Genomic DNA, 19,436 nt, shown 5'->3' with positions numbered 1-19,436 from the left:
TAATTCAAGTATTTTAAGCCAAATAAATTTAAGGGGTAAACTGTAGACATTTTCAGAAAGCTTTCTTTCCTCCTGGTCATTTCTAATATTTTTTGGTAAGAGCTCATAATTGTTTAAGTTTTCTGAGTGGGACCTTTATCAGGCTGGGACACACTGTTTCAGTTTGTTGAATATGTGCGACCATCTGTGAGAACCATGTGCTGTAGATTTGAGAATGGAGGAAGGAGTCAGCACTTAAATCGAAGTAACACTTCCAAATAGCTCAATAAGTGCTCCTCCTCCCTCTCATCTCCATTAAGAGGTTAGAACAGTCAATAGGTCTCGCAGAACACTGGAGACTGACCCTATTGATTTCACCGAAGGGGGAAGGAGGGCAGCCATTAACTGTGTACTTCCTGTGGCCTTGGTGGAACAGTAAATCTCAGCCTTACAGTTACGATTGCCTGGATAAAGCAAATTCTTTTAATTATTCCTGTTTTTCTTTTGTGTTTTTTGGACCAAAGTCCACAAAAAACCTGACATATGTTATGAATATAAACTTGAAATAAAGCAATAAGATACAACTTGGCAGGTCTCATGAATGATACTGCTGCATCACTATGACAAATGCAGAGGCCTTGTTTGTCTGAACTCTAATACAGGAAGCTGTGATGAGAAAGAATCCAATTATGTTAAATTGGTTGATTAAATAAAAAGAACAAAAGATCCAAAACAGCCAACTCAGTGACATGTTTCTTTTATTTATATTCTGCTGTTAAAAAATATCACCGAGGGGGGAAACACATAATGTTTTCTGTCCTCAGACCTGCTTCACTGCAAACCTTTTTTTTATCAGTGCAAAACAAAACATACATTCACAAATATGCATTTGAGAGTTCAACCCTGTTTGATTGCACGACTGACGTAGTGCTCGTTTGACAGAGCATCAAGGTTTAAACTTAATCATCACACCACACAGCACAGGAAGTGAAGCTCTAATCTTCCACATTTACCTCTGGATGACATTTTTCAATTCAATTCAGTTTTATTTATATAGCACCAATCCATGACAACAGTTGCCTCAAGGCGCTTAAATGCAAAGCTATCCACCAGGACACTGAGTACAGACACGTGTATATACATTTGTTATCGTCCAATCTTTATCAACTATATAAACTCATAATTGGAGACAAAAAAAGCAACAATTCACAAAGAATGTAGGATTTATTAGAGTTGCTATGTCAAAAGCTTAATTTTTGTTTGGCAATAAATTCAATCATCCAAGATTTTTTTTCCCTAGAAGTAATCTACATTTTACAAATTGTTGCTTCTGATGTGACCGTAGCTTTTTTAAATCACTGACAGTAATCGATTCAGTGGTATTATATGACTCCATAGAAGTGAAACACTGGCCGCAGATGGCCGGAAACATGACTACAGTTAAAGGCGATGTTGCTTCATTGCCTGCAGGATGTGTAAAACAGAAACTCTTTGCAAACTACTTCACTAGATCAGCATGAGGTAAAAGTAACAAGTTATTCAGTGTTGCCTGAATTTTATTTTGCATTATTTATTCGTCTTTGTTGCCAGTACAAATACTCGAGACACAAACAGATTTGTTTATCATCATTTTTTATATCAAAAAGGATATGGAGTATTTCATTTTGACATCAACAAACCTCTCAATTTACACAGCAACAGAAGCCATAGACTCACACTTTAACTTCAGAGGCACAAAAACAGGAAACTTCTTACTACTTCAGGTTGCAACATTTGCTATTTTTCAAAATCGCATGTTTACGTTTCAACCTTTATGTCAATGAATATTGTGACACTGAATTAGTGGTTGTACAGGAGAGGAGAGGAGGGTAATAAGACATCGGGGGTCCGGCCACTGAATGAAACACATTAACCCAACATAGTGCTGAGAAAAGAAAGAGAGAAAGAGAGTGAAAGAACAACGACAGCACAAAGTCAGTGTGGACCACGGCAAAACAAAATCAGAAACATGAAGAAGAAGAAGAGGAAGAGCATTTGCCACTCAGGCAGAGCTCAGTTTATCATTCTCATCTGGTGAGCAGCCCCTTCACAAACTCCTTAGACTTTTCGTGTTGTCAAAGACGTTTGCGTTGGACTCTAGTACAATATTTTATAAATGTAATTTTTTTTTACATATTTTTCTTTACAAGTGTTTGTTTTCTACATTTGTTATCACAAAAAACACGACATGTTTAACAAATGCCTTTTTTTTAAAAAAAAAAACAGTTACACAATGAGTGTTCATGATGTCTGACCAGAACTGTTACTATGGATTTATTGCTTTGTACACTGAGTAATGTTTGGTGCCACCTGCACACTGAAGGTCCAATATGCTGGAACCTCACTGCTGATGGTCTGTACTACCTTAAAAATGTTTGACTTCCAGCTAAAACCCAGCTCAGCTTTTCACCTTTGGTAAATTGTGCAAAGAAATTGAAGCAACAGTAACAGTTTCAGAGACGAAGACGAAAAACTTTGGAAGAAAAAAGAAACGTTAAAAAAGGACACACTACACATTTCACTTTGTTCCATGCATAAATACACAGCCACACACATCTACACTGTGAAGTGCCAACTTGAGACAAAATAAAGAAAATGTACCCCCTTCAGATCTCGTCAGTGTGAGTGCAGACTGAGGACAAACAGATGGTTCTGGGTTGTCTTGCATTTCTGTCTAATTCTGACTCTAAAACACTTTCGATAAGTCAGACGTCCACACTGTTTATCAGTGCATAAACTGCCTCCTTTCTGTAGTGCTGCTTTTGGTTTTCCATCCATATAAATAGAAATCTCCCGTTTTGCTGAATCTCATGAAAAGTGAAAACATACTGTATGTTACCATACAAATACTTTTTGGGGGGAATGTTTGTAAACAATTTTTACCTCTTGCTTTGAACACCTGCATTTTTCTCACTCTTGTAAGATGACGGATTTATGTGTGCGGGGTTCAGCTGGGGAACAAAAGGGCAACATTACAACATTTATGTAGTGAAGGATTGCTTAGTTACTGTCAGTCAAATCTGATTAAACCTCTGTGTTAAAATCTTAATAGATGCTGTGAGGAAACATGAATCTTTCAGGAGTTTTTAATATGATGCATTCAAATGTCCTCATGCATCCATTTGTTAAAATTTCTAAATATCTCTTATTATTATTTATTCTTCTCTTTTTAAATAATATTAATTTTGCAGTTCTATAATAGTAAGGCTCTCATACTTGTTTTGGTTGGTCCCCAAAGACTTTCCATTGCACAAACCCTTGATAAGGTCTTATATGACAATAACTATTGTGATCCAGCTATATCTGAATTCATACAATATTTCTTTCATATATGTTTTATTTTAGATAAATCTTTAAAACAATGCATTGGTACAGTTACATTCTAAGTGGCATGACGGTGATGCTGAGTATTACAATGGGAGCGGCTTAATTCCTTCACTACACTGCTAAGATGTGTTGGGCTGCAAACACACACAAAAAAACGCTCAACTGCAGCAGTACAGGGTCACAAAAGGAATTACAGATAGGATACTTCTTTTTTTATCGTTTGCATGTGTAACTAAATGAGCATCACAAGTTACAATGCCGCTTTACAAGCCTCCACACCAGGTCGCTTCCATGTTCAAGACACACAGAGGCTGGTGATGAGAAATCAAAAGTAATGTGCATTAAAAAGGACACACGACTGCGAGTGCATTCAGGAGAGAGAGAGTACGATCTATACCAAGAGAGTGTCTAGTTTCTGTTTACAATATTGTGCAGTGACATATTCACACACTGAGATGGCTGGCTTGGAGGACATTGTACTGTACTTGTTCATTTGATTAATAAGGGTCAGCTTCTATGTACTTCTACAGGCTTCAGTGTGGTCAGGAAACCTTAGCTGATGGGATGAAAATGTTCATGTTTATACACAGTTGGACTCCAAATAAATATATCTATCATTAATATGCATAATAATACGTTAACAGACTGCCAATTTGATATGTGTTACACCTCTATTAATCAAATAGCTTTAGTTATTTATATGATCTCATTTTAACATTGAGTTGATCTTTTTTTTTTTTTTTACATTTTTTATTTGTTTTCTTTAGAATTTGTGCAATCAATACGACAACGGATTGTAGGTTTTCTTGTTTATCATTTGTAGATCATTTTAAGACTAAATCTGACACTCAGGAAAATAAACCTACTCATATATCAGTGAGTGCGTGTTTGGTTTAGGAGTATCCCTCATCCTGCCTGTATCCATAGCCTCCTCCCTGTGCTTCTTCCTGGACATACTCCTCTGTCTTCTCCCAGCTGGCAGCCCAGCCTCCATTCACCTGTGTGGTTGCACCATATGTCTTGGCTGGCCCTCCGAAAGCACCGTAGCTCTGAGTGATGTCACCTGTTTCTTCTGCCAGCTCGTCCTCATCAATGAAGCCACACTTCTCCTCACTGGTCAGTTCCGGGTCAGCCCACGGCTGTTTTTCTCCTGATGCAAAAAGGCCGTAGAAGATCACGCCTCCATAATGCACCAAGGAGGCTATGAGGAATACATACTGCCACTCCTCTCTGGTCTGAAGAGGGAAGAAAAAAAATAGTGTTTTCATAAATACGCTGATCATACCAACAATTTGCCTGTTTATTATTTGTGACCTTGGAGCAGAGTATTGGAGAAATATTTAAAAGGTGTCTACTTTGTAAATCTGTGGCTGCACACATCAAATTATGTGTAGAAATGACATCAGTCCATGTAGAAAACAATACTTGCTACCGAGAAGTACAAGTAAAAGCAAGTTATACTTTTGTGGGCTAGCTCCCAGAGGGATGGTCTTAGTCTTATTTATTTAAATAAATAATAGATAATCAAGACATTTCTAGAGTTTACTCATATATAGTAATACATATATAGTATACTCATATAGCTACGTGAAAAAAACTACAAGGTCACTGCATGCAGATTTAGGCCATTTCTCTCTTATTGTTATTGTCTTTACCTTAGAAGACAAAACGCCTCGAGGTAACTGTAGTGCGATTTTGTTCATGTATAAATAAAACTGAATTGAATTGAATTTGTAAATGTCTGGGTGAAGTATAATTTCTCTGTACTTTTACAGCAAATGTATAACATGCTGTTATTTCTTTAACTGTTTATGCAAATGTTGCCAGAAACCATTAATGAAAGGTATGCTGTATGCTTTTTAATGTCAAGCAGGGAAAATTAAAGTAAACTTCAGAGTTATTTGTTAATTTTTGCACACATTTGAAATGTATGATTTTCATGATTCTGTCACATTTGGAGGAAAAGCCCTTACCTTGTGCTTTGTCATAGCACCAACAATCAGCGGGCACACCATGCCAGATAAGGTGCCCACACCATTAGAGATGCCCATTAGGATACTGGCATAACGCGGAGCAATATCCAGGTGATTGACATTGAAGCCTGACAGCAAAACAACAACAAAAGATTTTATCTTTGTGAGCTACAAGCCTGGTTAACATAATTTAAAGGCCAGTTTGATACAGAAAGGGCAAATGCTATGAGTAAAGTATAAAAGGCAACTGATGCATGACACAGTTACAGATAAAAGTAGCACAAATGGTGACCATCTTGTTGCAGAAATAGGCACCAACTCGCCACACGACCTCCTCCCCCACTCTGACGAGCTGAATGAGTAAGTGTCCTCGTGAGCTGCTGCACGCCGCCTGCCTGGCAAGTCTCCCGAGACAGCTAGCACTGAATTATTAAACACTCTTGGAGAAAGCTGGAGAACACCAGCAAGAAACTGATTTTGCACGTAGTCACAGATATCTGCAGCTTCTATAACTGAGCATAAACATGACAACAGCTGTTGAATGAATAGCTGGCCTAAAGGTTTAGGATCATTAATGAAATTAAATTTCTACTTTTACTCTCCACAGCTTTCTAATTATGGATAATTTCCATGGAAAAAGGTCATTTTTATAGTCTTTTTGTCCAAATATCCAACTTGAAGTCTGTACTTAGCTAAGAAATAATAAATAAACACTTTTATTTATTATGAATTAAATAGACACGATATGATGTGTTAATTAGCTTCATAAATGCTTGTTTTATTTTTAAAACGCTGGAGAAAGCCACACTCGCTGTTTCTCCTGGTTCTACTCATTGTGGTATGCTAGTCTTCTAGCTCTAGCATCAAATATAGAACACAGAGCAACAGCATTTAATACCAAAACAAATCAGCACATCTGTCACACGTCGTCTTATTTTATGCCTCATTCAACCAAGAAGTTGTAAATAAAGTCCAAAAGGCACTGTAACAAAAATTATTTCCCCTAGGGATCAATAGAGGATTCTGATTCTGATTCTGAAAAACTCAAAGCCACAACTGCCAGCCTATGGTAGTCTTAAAAACAAAGTGAATGACAATTATTTCGGACAAAATTCAAATTTGAGATTGAGGTGAAACAAAGAGCAGACTCTGAAACTGACCTGAATGGAAACAAAGGCACATAAATTGTAATACAACACGCACAGAGGGAGTGTCACTATGATCTCTGCTGAGCATGCAATGGCTCCATCAAATCCTTACTGTACATATATTATATAGACAAAAAGTACCGAGCTGCCTTTAACATCATACATAGCAGTATCTAGACTGATATTAGGCATATATATATTTGTTCGGCTGCTATTTATTTTTGTTACAGGAGTTTCCTAACAACTGTTATGTGTAGTTATTTATGAGTCCTCACTAAGATAACCCAACAATGTAGTTTTAAAATATATGCCGTCTGTTATCAAAGCAAGTCATTAATCACTCTTTTGCATTCTGCCCGATTAAGCTTGAGTTAGGTGTTTGTTGTGTCCTTGCTGAGTGATCAAAGGGTTTTTCTCCCATCTCTTCTTTAGGATTTTATTTTTATTTGCCGTTAAAAATGTTGATACAATATGGTGGCAAGGTGGCAAATACGTAATATTGGCTTTTATTATTAATATAATTAACACCCCCTTGAACATCGGTTGGGCTTGATGATGTGCCTCAAAAGAGCGCCTACTAGAGTGTCAACACCACTCTGTAACTTTACGTGGTCTGACACTTTGTGGCTCAGTTGCTGTGGTTCCTAAATACTTCCACTTTGCAATAATCCCACTTAACAGTTGTTCATAGAAGAACTAGGAGGGAAGAAATTTCATAAACTGCCTTTTTGCTGTGGTAACGTTATATTACAGTACTGTGCACTGAGCACTTCAGAATGACCCAGTCGTTCACTTGTAAAGAGGACTGAAGAGGACCACTCCTGTGGTAACTGGGTTGCATTTGTCTGAACTGGGTAGAACAGCGCTCTCTTGTTTTGCACCTTGATCATAGAATGACCGTCAGAGCACATTGAAGTGGAATGATTTTGTCGCCCTATGTGAGTTCAGAGCATTCTCCAGCTTGTCCTTGTATTATTTTGACTATGACTTGTTTTATGTATATTGATGTTATGTTTTATTATTAATTTGAAACAGTGTAACATTGTAATGGTGGGCCTTCTTGGGCAGGACTCCCCTAAAAAAAAAGAGATGCTAATCTGAAAGGACTTTCTGATTACATAAAGGATAAACAAATAAAAATACCTGAATTGAAGGATTAAGAGGCTTGGCCCAATACTTTGTCCATAAAGGGCAGCTGATTGCTGCTGTATTAATGTTAAAAAAGTGCACACTTTCTTTGTAAGCTCTGGGTCATTTTATAAATTGTCTCAAAAAGCAGTGCAGTAGCACCAAGTGTTGCTTACAAGTATATTTATTCTTTGTCTAGCTTGTTATCCTTTTCACTGAAGCCCCAAATCATTAAACATTAAATGAAATAAAGCTAAATCTAAACAGTGATGACATTATTTAATCACTTTTAATTTACATCTTGTTTCATACCACATATATTCTGATCTTTTTACGCCTACTAACCTGATATAGCAAATCCACTGAAGCCCACTGCAAGCACGAGGAAGGAGATCGCCACCCCTTTGCTGTGGGAATATCCTACCACCAGTAGCAATGTGGCCTCCATGCCAAATCCTGGCAGGGAGAGACAGTAGTGTCACACACACAAGCACAGACAAAGCCCACGGGCAGTTGGTCATTGTGGTGCCAATTGAATTAAGCGTGATACATGATCTGCACTCAATTACACAAGTGTCAGATATGAAATCAATGCACAGTCACAATCAGTGAGTCAACCCGTGTACTGAAGTATTGAGCAGATAGATTTTTACCAAAAAATATAAACAAAACCATCTCTGCAGCCCAGCTGGCCGTTAAGAGCACCTTAAAAACAACACTATGGATCTGACACCATCAAAATAACACCCTGCAGCCGTGCAAAGAGAGGTGTGGAAATTTTTGATTTCATCCTCGGTTCAGACTTCTCACCTCCGCAGTTCATGATTTTCCTGACAGTGGTAGTTGTCAGGATGTTCTTGCTGCGCAGGTAGTCGGCCAGCTGGCCACCAATGGGCACAATGATGGTCATCACCAAGTGGGGGAGGGCAGAAAGTGCACCGACCTAAAGTCCCATACAGAAAATCAATAAAATTAGATGCACAGCTGAATGCCAGTATAATAGATGAAGATTTATACTTTTGAAGATGTTTCTCCATTAATTTTTAAAAGGCTCTACAATTTAGGACATTCTATATTTTTCATTATTCGTATTTTCTCACTTATTCAAAGTAGCTGAGCAGAAAATAGAAAATATCCCTGTTTTTAATGCATTTTCATACTTTGTCAAATGAATGTTTGAGGGAATGAGCAGCTAATAAGGATCAAACTCAAACACACTTTGAGCATATATTGGTCTTATAGAGCAAATAACAAATTTCTGATTTGAAAGTCACTAAAATAAGATGAATGGCATAAATCTTTGGAATTTTTACTGTATATTTCTACATTTTACACCTTTTTCTGTTGATAAAGACCTCCCCACAGCCATTCATGCTACACCAAAGTAGTTAATTAAAAGATAAACAATTAAATTACTGAAAAGTTCTAGTTGTTTACTGTCTAATATAGAAATTTCAGTTAAAAACAAGTAAAATTTTCATCAATTGACAAAAAAACAATGTTTTAAAACTACAGGACATTCCCGGCACTGACCTACAATATCATGTAGAAAAACTGACACATCCTGTTGAAATTGCACTTCTTTATCTCATATTAATATATCGCAGGGATTAAATATGTAATTTAATCCCCACATAATTAAACGTTTCACTCACCAGGCCCATTTAAGATTAAAGTGGATTGTTTGTGGCCCTTAATGTAAAATGACCTTGACATCGTTGCTCTAAGAGATTCTGTGCAATATATAAAATAACTACAGTGCATTTTGTTTTTTAAATTTAAACCTGTTGAAGTTACAGTTGCTTTGATGTGTTTTTTTATTCCATCATCTGAAAAAGTTCACACAGGCCTTAAAAGATAAGCATGGATATATAGTGGAAATGTATATTGCATCACTTTGTTATGATGTGTATCAGTTCATGAGAGAGAACTATTGGCCACCAGCTGCACTCACACTGATTCTCATAATAAATCAATGAATCTGTCCAAGAGCAAAGCGTCACTCTCAGCTTTAAACAGACTGAATCTGAGTGGTGAGGGGTTTTCTTTACGACTTTAATCTTTCATGTCTCTATTCTTTTTTTTTCTTTTTTTGGTTGTCTTGTGACATTTTTTGTAAGCTCACCTTGCTTATCTCAAAACCAAACACTTCTTCAAAATATGCAGGCTGGCTAATCAGCAGCAGGTAAAATGTCCAGCTCCTGCAGAAGTTGGCCACAATAATTGCATAGACAGGCATAGAGGTGAAGAACTTCCTCCAGGGTGTCTTGAATTTCTGGAAAAGATTAAGAAAAATGATGGTTGTGTTCACATGAAGGTAAAGAGCTTTGCCTGACTGACAGTTTCTGGAACTGTGTTCATATTTTTGTAATGCTTCTTACAAAAAAATAAATAAATAAAAATGGGCTAAAAACGGGGTATTTTGTGAGGTTACTTAAGCCCAGGTTTTTGACGTTTTTGGTGTCCCCTCACCTCTGCAGGTCCCGTTAGCTTGGCACTCTCTCCAATGCTCTCCTCAATGTAGCAGCGTTCCTCATCAGTGATGGTTGGATGTTCAGCAGGGCTCTCATAAGACACCAAGATCCAGAACATATACCAGAAGATGCCAAAGCATCCTGTTTGTATGGACAAATTACAAGTCAGAAGGTGTACAGAAGAAGCATTGCAACTAATTTTGACCTCAGCAGTAAGCACATGCAGAGACTCTGGCAGCCTGATCTTTCTAAAATGCCTGAGAGAATAAAAGCCAGACAGGAAAGCTAACTGTATCCAGTCCACAGAGAAAGACATGGGGGTTATTTATTGACACACCAAAACATCAGGGGGGGGAAAATCAATACATAGTCTGCCTGGCTAAATCCATTTGACTTTCACTGAAGTCTCTTAGTTTTTCGCCAAGCTTAAAAACAGTTACATTTATAACCTACATGTATTTTTCATATATAAAAATTTATCTCCAGTTCTTTTTGTATCAATATGCATGCCTATCCCATGCAGTCCCTCACTGAGTCTTACAGTCTTACCGTAGACATAGAACACTGAGGACCATCCTGTATACTGAACCAAGACCCCAGCCAGAGGCATCGCAATCACAGCACCAGCATAGGAGCCTGGCAAGGAGAAAGCGATTCAGTGCTTGCAAGGACAGACATCATCAAGGTAAAGTAAAGTTTAACAAATCATATCTGTATCTAGAAGGAGAAACAGAAACAAAAGTATTTACCACAGAATGAGAGGGTGGCCAGACGACTCCTTTCTAATGGCGGCGCCCATTTACTCCAGATCCCATGACAGGCTGGGTAGGTCACTCCCTAAAGCCAACCACAAGGAACAGTCTGTTTTCATTTGTTACAGTAAAACAATAATCATCAGTGAAACTCTCTGCACTTTGGCCTGTTCTTCTAAGCTATTGTTGTTATAGAGATGCATGTACTCTTGTCTCCCAGAGGCCAGAGGGATTATATAAATGTAGCCAATCTATATGGTCTGTGTGAAAAATATTGCAAAATTTGAACAATGGCACAATTGCAGAGCATGTACTTTCATTAGCTTGCACTTGTTTTGTAGGCTACTGTATGAATACTATTATAACAGGAAAGGCTTTCAGGATTTCTAGACCAAAGCATAATTAAATTATTATACAGATGTATTATTATATGTATATGAATACAGATATTTTCAGGTTTAGGATGTGTTAAACGTCCATCTGGAATACCCAGTTAGACTTGAATCTGAACCAATAGACATGTCATAAGTAATCAAAATTAACATTTTCGCCCTTGTAATTACCATGAACAAACAGCTCAGCACCGTGATGACCTGATGAGCTGTTCAAGAAGCAAAACAGGCCTGCAGACATTAAATGCTAATCAGCCTCTAATTTGAACAAACTTCACTGATTTTAAATCCAGTCTGCAGGCTTCCTTACAGTAGGGCCTGCTGGTCTTTAAGGAAATTAACTGTGTACATTACCACGTGTTTATATGTCCAGGAAAAGCTGTATCTTTGTATGTTTATATCTATCGCAACAGACTTTATAGCCCATGTGAGAACTGCATTATAAGCCCTCCATGTTTTTTACTCCAATAGGTATATTTCATCAACATGAGTGTCTAATTTCACTACAAAGCCAGGAGGACTGATATCCCTCTGCAAATCAACATTTTCCCCATTATCCATCTCTGCAGGATCACTTTACTGTTGTTTGTATTCAGGCACAAAAAGGCACATTAAAGGAAAGAAAAATGAGCTGGACAAAGCCATGGAACCAGTTGGAGTGGACTGGATCAATACAGTGCATCTCGCATTTTATTGAACTGCACGCCATACTCTTTATTCTCTCGGGAACTAAAATTATACAGTGAGCGAATAAAGTGAGAGAATAAATTCATTGCTGATTTTTTTATTCATGCACACAATAAAAATAAAATAAAATAACATAAAATAAAACATAGACTGCTGTGACGCACCTCTGACAGTGTCTTACCTCCACCAGTCCTTGTAATATCCTGACAAATATGACACACCCATAGTGGACTCGGGCAGCCGAGGGAATGAACATGTTGAGAGTGGAGGTGAGGACGATGGCTGCACCAAATACCCTGAAAATATCACAATGACCAGCGTTTTAAATTTCAATCATAGCAAATCGCCTCATTATTAACTGTGCTGAACGTATGGCAACACATTTTATTAATCAAGTATCACAACAGTCGACAGCGTGCTTTTTGGGTGAACATTGCCCGGTTTTTTCCAGACACTCATAGTAAAGCAAATCCATAAAACAAACAAAAAATAGTATGTGTTACTTCCAATGGTAATTTTAAATCTCTTTGTTTTTACTTTGTTTTGCTGGAAAAAGCCGAAACCTTCCATTTCAGCTTTAAACCATCACTGCACCTGAGGAGGATGCAGGGCTGTTCGCCGGTCCTCGGATTTGATTGGCTCTGCCTTACACGCGCTCTTTGACGTCATGTAAATGAATATTTGAAGTAGCAACACCCCGTAAATGACCACGTCACGTGTCGCTTAGCAACCGTTTTCGCTTTCGTACAGCTCGAGACGTGTTTCTCCTGAAGAATGGCGTTTAATTTTAGTTTTGACGCTGACCGAGAGCGAAGAGGAAAATTAACCGATGACTGCTCTGCATTATAACTCGGGGGAGAAAAGATTCATGCAGGCTAATTATTCATCAGGCTGTTAAATTTAGCCCTAGCACTGCTTATTCTGAAAGCTTACATGGAAGGTTGTAGAAACAGGAATGCTTTTATTATCGCTATTTTATTTTATTTTTATTTTATAGATAGGCCATATTTTTCCATCTTTATTTTTAGGAGGGAGCAGGTGAGCAAGCAGAGCAAGGCCGAACACACAGCTATTTCTCATTTTTGTCACGTCCCACACTCCCCCGCCCCTCTCCTCCGCACGTGGGGGGACAAGCCCTAATCCGGTGGAGACTAGTGTTGAGCACGAGACCGATTGATTCGCTTACATCCTCGTGTCAATCACACAAACGGACTGCAGGGAGATACGATTGTAAAAGTCGCGGGCCCTAAATAAAAATATCACAAAAATATCATTTAAAAAAAACAATTTTCCGTTTTATTTGAGCAAAATGATTGGATGAGAAATGTTTGGTACCATATCAACGTCCATCCACTAAAATGTGTGCCGTGTTGTTGATATGACAGCATACAGTCTCTGCAGTTTAACGTAATTATAATGACTGACGCATTTGGCAGTGCTCATGTGAATTAAAGCCTTTGGCGACAGGACCGGGTCTGGTATCCATGCCCTGAGAGAGCGACAGATTAGACCCGGCTCCCCCAAGGGAGCTCATTAACAGGTGGCAGAAAGCCCTGACACCAGGAGCTGCAGGCCTGCCAGCCCAGTGCCCTCCCTGCAGCTCTGCATCACTTCAGATCTGCAGACTGTCTGCTCCCTTTGTGCAGAGATGCTCTGCATATAACCGTGACCTGCTCATCCGTTTCACAGTTCAGACACGGATATTTTTATGCCTGCTTTTGGCTGTATTTGGTTTTACTATTCTTTTTAATCGGAGGTGATTTTATTCCACTCCCCGCCTGAACGGGTTTTTTGTTTTCCCACTGTTGATAAAAATTGCAAATATAGAAATGAATAGACAAAGGGAGTAAGAGGAAACGAAAGTCACGCCAATTGTTCAAACAATTCTTTTAATACCCAACACCAAATCACGAAAATCTGCCGACTGAATATAGCTGTGACGTATTTATGGTAATTCAGGGGAGGTGCCGCCTACCTGTTCGCTGCCAGCCTGGAGGATATATATCCTCCCGGGATTTGTGTCACGATATAGCCCCAGAAAAAAGATCCGTGAATCATTCCCACCGTCTCTGGATCCCAGTTGAACTTGGCTTTCTGGCAGATAATATGGAAAACAAAAACAGTGGAGTTAAAATGAACAAGTGGCCTATGCGCTTTGGAAAAACGTACATGTGTTGCATGTGAGCTCTATTGTGGCTAATTAACCAAGAAATGAACGAATTTACTCTATCGAAGAATAAATCTAAACGGGGGCCTTTTTAATAAAGGCCTGCATGTGTTTATTTCGACTGGATTTTCATTGATCCGATTACTAAAGCACCTAATTTTCCCGTAAAAAAATAATAATATAAAGCAAGCTAGTTATGTGTAACAGTTTGGCTTTCTTGGTAAAGACGAATATTGGACGAAATTTGAGATAATGCAGTTGTATAATATAGGGGTCAGGATGAATACTAAATACATGTTTTATAGAAATTGTTCGAAATATTCAGACATTTTTAATGCACCTTTTGTATGTAATATCCCTTTAAGAAAAAGACTGGCTTTTACATCATGACACTGACACTGTTCTACGTAATTTATTACACCATACACAGGAAACAGTGACGCTACTGATCTTAAATCTTATTGAACCATCAATGTATGCTATTTAATCCTAAGAATATCCTGTGTAAGCTGTGGAGGCCTGGTGCCATTTAAATCAGGAGCATCTCTGGCGCATTTTTACTTTCCCTGCACACAGATGTATGTATACTAAAGCTCTGTAGAAATGACTACCGTGGTTCATTTAAACTTAGAGGGGGGCTATTTCACGGCCTAGTGTGCCAGCAATAGAAGGCCTTTATGTGTTTCTCATTTATCATGTGCAGAGAAACTCGTTTTAATAACCATGTGCCATGATGTGCCTCGTCTGTACACGGTGTACTCGCTCGCTCGCTTTGCCACACCTCTTTGATGATGATCTTGCCGTTCTGGTGAACCGTGCTGTTGTTGACCATGCCCACTATGGCCACGCCCAGGTTGCATCGGATGCCGAAGGAGATGCAGAAGCCCAGGCCGCTCATGATGGCGATAATGTAGCGGCGGGGCAGGCCGAAGCACTTGCAGTCGCACAGCGGGGGTTTCTTCTCAGCGGCCTCCCGTGGCCTTCCATCCTCCGTGAGCTCGATCACTTCCCCGGTTTTCTGCCTCCTTTCTATAACCCTGCAACAACCAGGGGGTGATAACTCTGTCTGTGTGGATCCTCACTCATCCAGGTCATGGCAGTCTTAGGCGATTGAAATAAAGCCAACTGGGATTCTTTCTTTCTTTCTTAAGGTTCATGGAGAGATTTCATACCTCATCCACATCCAAGAGTTTTGGGGGTTTTTTTTTCATTCTGAAAACTGATGGAGAGTCCCAGGTATTTATTGTCTAATGGGGTTGTCCCTTTGGAGGAGGATCTAACCCACCCTTTGTCCACAGGGTAAATACCTGGGACTCTCTTGGATGGGAGGTGAAACTTCTTCACTAACCACAAAAGTCCAGTTATCTTGATTTCTACCGCTTAAGAATAACACTGTCTGCGGATCCAACTAACACCACATGAAATTAAGATTCTCAAATTTATAAAAACAACCGATTTTTTTCTTTCTTTCATGGAGGCCCATTAATATTTCCATTTAGCATGAATATTTTAGTAGGGGCTGGGTGCTTGGGAGTATGTGTGTGTGTGTGTGTGTGTGTGTGTGTGTGTGTGTGTGTGTGTGTGTGACCAGGATACTGTTTGAGACGTCTTGTCAAACAGTCAAGTAAATCCTGGAAGCATTTCCTGTAGAATCACCATAATGAGAGAGAGGTAGTGGGAGGTTTAGGCCTCTGTGATGTATTTACATTATGGAGAGCATTTATTCACACTGAGGACAGCATGTCTGTGAGGCTTTAGTCAGACGACTCCTGCAACGAATTAAAAAAATAAATTTGATGCTTTTATTTGCTCCAATAGGAGGGGAAAGCTTCTAATGGGAAACGAGAATGAAGGTTCCCCTTGTAGAGCAGAATTAAGTCGAATATGCCCCTGACTGTACCGCATTGCAGCACCCAGCTCGCTTTCACACTCATTAGCATTCAGGGACCGAGCAACAGCTCCAGCCTGCAGACAACCCGTCTGTGGGCTTTCCTCAAACTCCTCGTGCTTTTCTTTTTTATGTATTAATTTTTTCTGTCCAGGAAAATCGCGTTTGTCGCAATCAGTTAATTGTCTAAATCTAAAATGTTATCAAAACATGTAAATCTCCGTCTCTGCAAACGAATGAAGACATTCCAAGTTAAATAAAAGGGACAGCAGAATATTAGAATTAAATGCGTGTATTTGGGGTGAAACGTAAGACCTGGTTCAGGGGGTAAAGCCAGAGAGGATACAGAGAGCCACTGATGTTTAACGAAAGTCGGTTTAATTCCATTTCTCCTGCAGATTTGAGCAAGCACTCGGTGCAAGGGTATGTAAGGCGGAGAAGATGAATTCGCAAGGGAATAGGCCCGATGTGAATATAGCGGAAAGTCTAAAAACGCATTTATTCTGCTGAACACTCAAAAATAAATACAAAATAAATAAAACGGGTTTTTTAAATCACCAAACATCAACATTAAAGAAAAGACACACACACATATCGAGGTGCTGAATTAATCAAAGTGATAGCTGTAGATTAAAATGATTCAAATGAATAGAATTTCCTTTTATTTGGTTATAACGACATCGTGAAATGCTTTAAAAATCACGAGTGGAGTCCCACAAATTTCTCGCGCGGCCTGCGCGTCCTCTTTAACCTAATCTGCCAATCAGATTCATGTGCAGGCCCCTGCATCAGGATCTAGTGGCATCCATACCCTTGCCAGCAACACACACACACACACACACACACACACACACACACACACACACACACACACACACACACACACACAGAGAGAGAGAGAGAGAGAGAGAGAGAGAGAGAGAGAGAGAGAGAATTTTCTTATTTTCTTCTAGAGGCGTGACTAAGCATCCCTGTAAGTTGTGAGACAGTGCTGGGTGCCCTCTGGACCCACACGTCGTGCCTTGTTAAAATCCAGCATACAAATAATCGCATTTTGGGCTCAGACGGTTTCAAACGCGCTGTTGTCCAGATTTACCCACAAAAAGAAGAGCCCGTCCTTACCTGTACATATGACCCAGGGTCTTCCCCGCAAATTCCTTCACCCCCGCCGTTGCTTTCGTCTTTACTGACTCCATATCCAGTTTCTGAATGCAGGCCTGTTTTCTCAATATTTGTTTTACTGTTCAGGCGTCATGTTACAGCGCAGGATGGCTGGACTGCAGCGGCTGCAAGGAAAACAACAAACGAAATTACGAGAAAAAAAATGAGCCCACAAGGAAGGCGACGATCCAACAGCCGGGAATAATTCTCAGCGCTAGGCTGAAAGCGCAGAGGCGAAAAGAGCCTGGTGTAAAAAGGGGGGATCAAGCGAGCAGTTCGCCTTCATCCACCACCAACTCATCTCCTGCCTGGCGTACAGTAGCCAAGCCAAGTGCCATCACGACGAAAGCGAGCGAAAAAATTGATAGCCGGCGTCGTGGAGCGATATGGATCTCTCTTCGCACCCAAAAAGGAAAGAGAGAGGGGGGAGAAACAGAGCTAATGAATGATGGATATGAAATAATAAAAAAAAAAATCCAACAAAACAAAAGTTAAAGTTCAGAAAGCGGGAGTGGGCGTTTGGAGTGGCTTCAATAAATCAAAGAGCGAGTGAGGCTGTATCGTGTCTCCTGTGGTGAGCGCAGGTTCATCTGACGTCGCGTTCAGCACCGAGGTCAGCGACAGCAACGCTCCGCGTCCAAACATCTGGCCAGCTGCTCAGCCCAAATAAAGGCCACACGCAAAACACAACATGCCCACAAACGCCATGTCTATATATTTATATATAGACGCTATAAAGGCTAAATGAGCCTGTGTCTAATAGCAAATAAAAAAAAATAGTGAGGGGAAGAAAAGGAACTGCTTTATAGCTCAATCGGTCTCTTTATTTATCAGCTGAAATGTGAAACTAAATGAAGCTATTTTATATCAACTTGTGTTTTTTAACACTTTGAAGAAAAAACGAATATTAACAGCAACAGTACATATGAGAGCTGCAGTTCTCCTGAGGGCGGTGCTATGGAAACCAATGGAACAGGAGTGGATCTCCCCCACCCATCCCAGTGCTGCCCTCCAAAAAGCTCCTCAACGCAGGAATCCATCAATAATTTAGCCGTCTCCCCGGTTTTCCTCTCCTTGACAACCACATCTTCCCACAGAAGCATGAAGAAAATCTTAGAATAATTAAAAAGAAATCTTTCTCAAAAGCATACGTCGAATAATAATAATAATAATAATAATAATAATAATAATAATAATAATAATAATAATATGCTTTAATACGAAGATCTTATTTTATTCACAGTCAAATAACCTGGGGGAAGCGACCAGGCTCTTTTTATTTGTTGGTATGGGGCGACACCTGGTGGTTGAAAATAGCAGTCTGAAACTTTTGTGTGACAATCTTTGAGATTATTCGTGCATATTTTGTGTGTCTGTTGTTAGATTTTTGTATTTATATTGCATTTGTATAATAGTTTATATTTGGCTTCTCCTGAAGTCATTATTCAAAAACTGGGTTTGTCTTCACTGATGTGCCGGAGCAACAGTGTGCATAGTTCTTACACTGACCTGATGAAAGTGCACACACGTTTCAAAGGAGCAAGACTTTCGTTCGAGTGTTTCTTTGTTGTTAACATTCAAGCATAAAAGCCGCCTAAACCAAGTGATGAACCAGTGAGTTGTCTACATATAACAGACAACTCAGCAAAGAACCAGAGATATATTCTATCTTGAGACACTTTGTTACAAGTAGCCTGACACAAAAACACAGAATTTGTTCCCCTTTCTTCAGTTGAATATATGAAAAATGCTGACAATAACACAGTTTGACAGGGATAAAACTGTACTTATTTATCAACAAGGTGATTCCCCAAAGAGCTATAAAAACCTTAGAAAAAAGTTTCCTTAAAAAAAATCAAGAAACTGGACAAGGGGAGGACAAGAGAAATGGACTAAAAACCACTGATGAACAGCATCTGAAAGTTATGTCTTTTAAGATATAGGGAAAAAAATCAGCAGACGTGAGAGATGCATTCGGCCCTTCAGTTGATTCATCCACAGTTCACAGAAGCCTCACCAGACATGGTTTTAATGGAAAGGTGGCTGTAAAAACCATAAGAGAGGGAAACAGAGAGGAAAGGCTGAGGTATTCCACATTACACAAGGACTGGACTGAAAATCAGCAGCGAGAGGTCTGATGGACCAATGAATCCAGATTTGACAATTTTAGTTCAAATTGTCTTGAATATTTACAGGTCAGTCTGTAAAACACAGTGGAGCCTCATTAAGGACAAAGTATTTTCAGCAAATATATAAAAACACAAAATGGAGCACTGTCAGTCATAGATCAGCCTCTGCAGAGCCTGGACATCAACATTACC

General features: G+C 39.3%; 1 protein-coding gene across 1 annotated transcript; it reads right to left on the bottom strand.

Moving 5' to 3' along the window:
• Window positions 1-720: 720 nt before the first annotated feature.
• slc17a6b (solute carrier family 17 member 6b) lies at window positions 721-17,728 on the bottom strand. Its single transcript, XM_085270646.1, has 12 exons — window positions 17,077-17,728; window positions 14,848-15,103; window positions 13,875-13,993; window positions 12,081-12,195; window positions 10,818-10,905; window positions 10,618-10,704; window positions 10,067-10,209; window positions 9,720-9,869; window positions 8,405-8,537; window positions 7,940-8,050; window positions 5,319-5,446; window positions 721-4,580 (listed from the first exon to the last, which is right to left on the bottom strand). Exons 1-12 carry the CDS (start codon window positions 17,148-17,150, stop codon window positions 4,239-4,241), a joined length of 1,746 nt encoding a protein of 581 aa, XP_085126772.1. The 5' UTR covers window positions 17,151-17,728; the 3' UTR covers window positions 721-4,238.
• Between the last annotated feature and the right edge of the window lie 1,708 nt (window positions 17,729-19,436).

Source organism: Mchenga conophoros, linkage group LG1 (genome assembly GCF_057382185.1).
Source record: "Mchenga conophoros isolate Kocher_MC1m ecotype Shallow Benthic linkage group LG1, M_conophoros_male_GT1.1, whole genome shotgun sequence".
Taxonomy (NCBI): Eukaryota; Metazoa; Chordata; class Actinopteri; order Cichliformes; family Cichlidae; genus Mchenga; species Mchenga conophoros.
This window is presented reverse-complemented; position numbering and strand designations above follow the sequence as displayed.

What these genes read in the sequence shown, in the direction of transcription:
- slc17a6b (XM_085270646.1), bottom strand. Translation starts at nt 17,150, where the DNA reads ATGGAGTCAGTAAAGACGAAAGCAACGGCGGGGGTGAAGGAATTTGCG. An exon ending in GCAAGATCATCATCAAAGAG is followed by an intron (nt 13,994 to 14,847) that starts GTGTGGCAAAGC and finishes ATTATCTGCCAG; the next exon opens with AAAGCCAAGTTCAACTGGGA. An exon ending in GTGCTATGACAAAGCACAAG is followed by an intron (nt 4,581 to 5,318) that starts GTAAGGGCTTTT and finishes TTCCCTCTTCAG; the next exon opens with ACCAGAGAGGAGTGGCAGTA.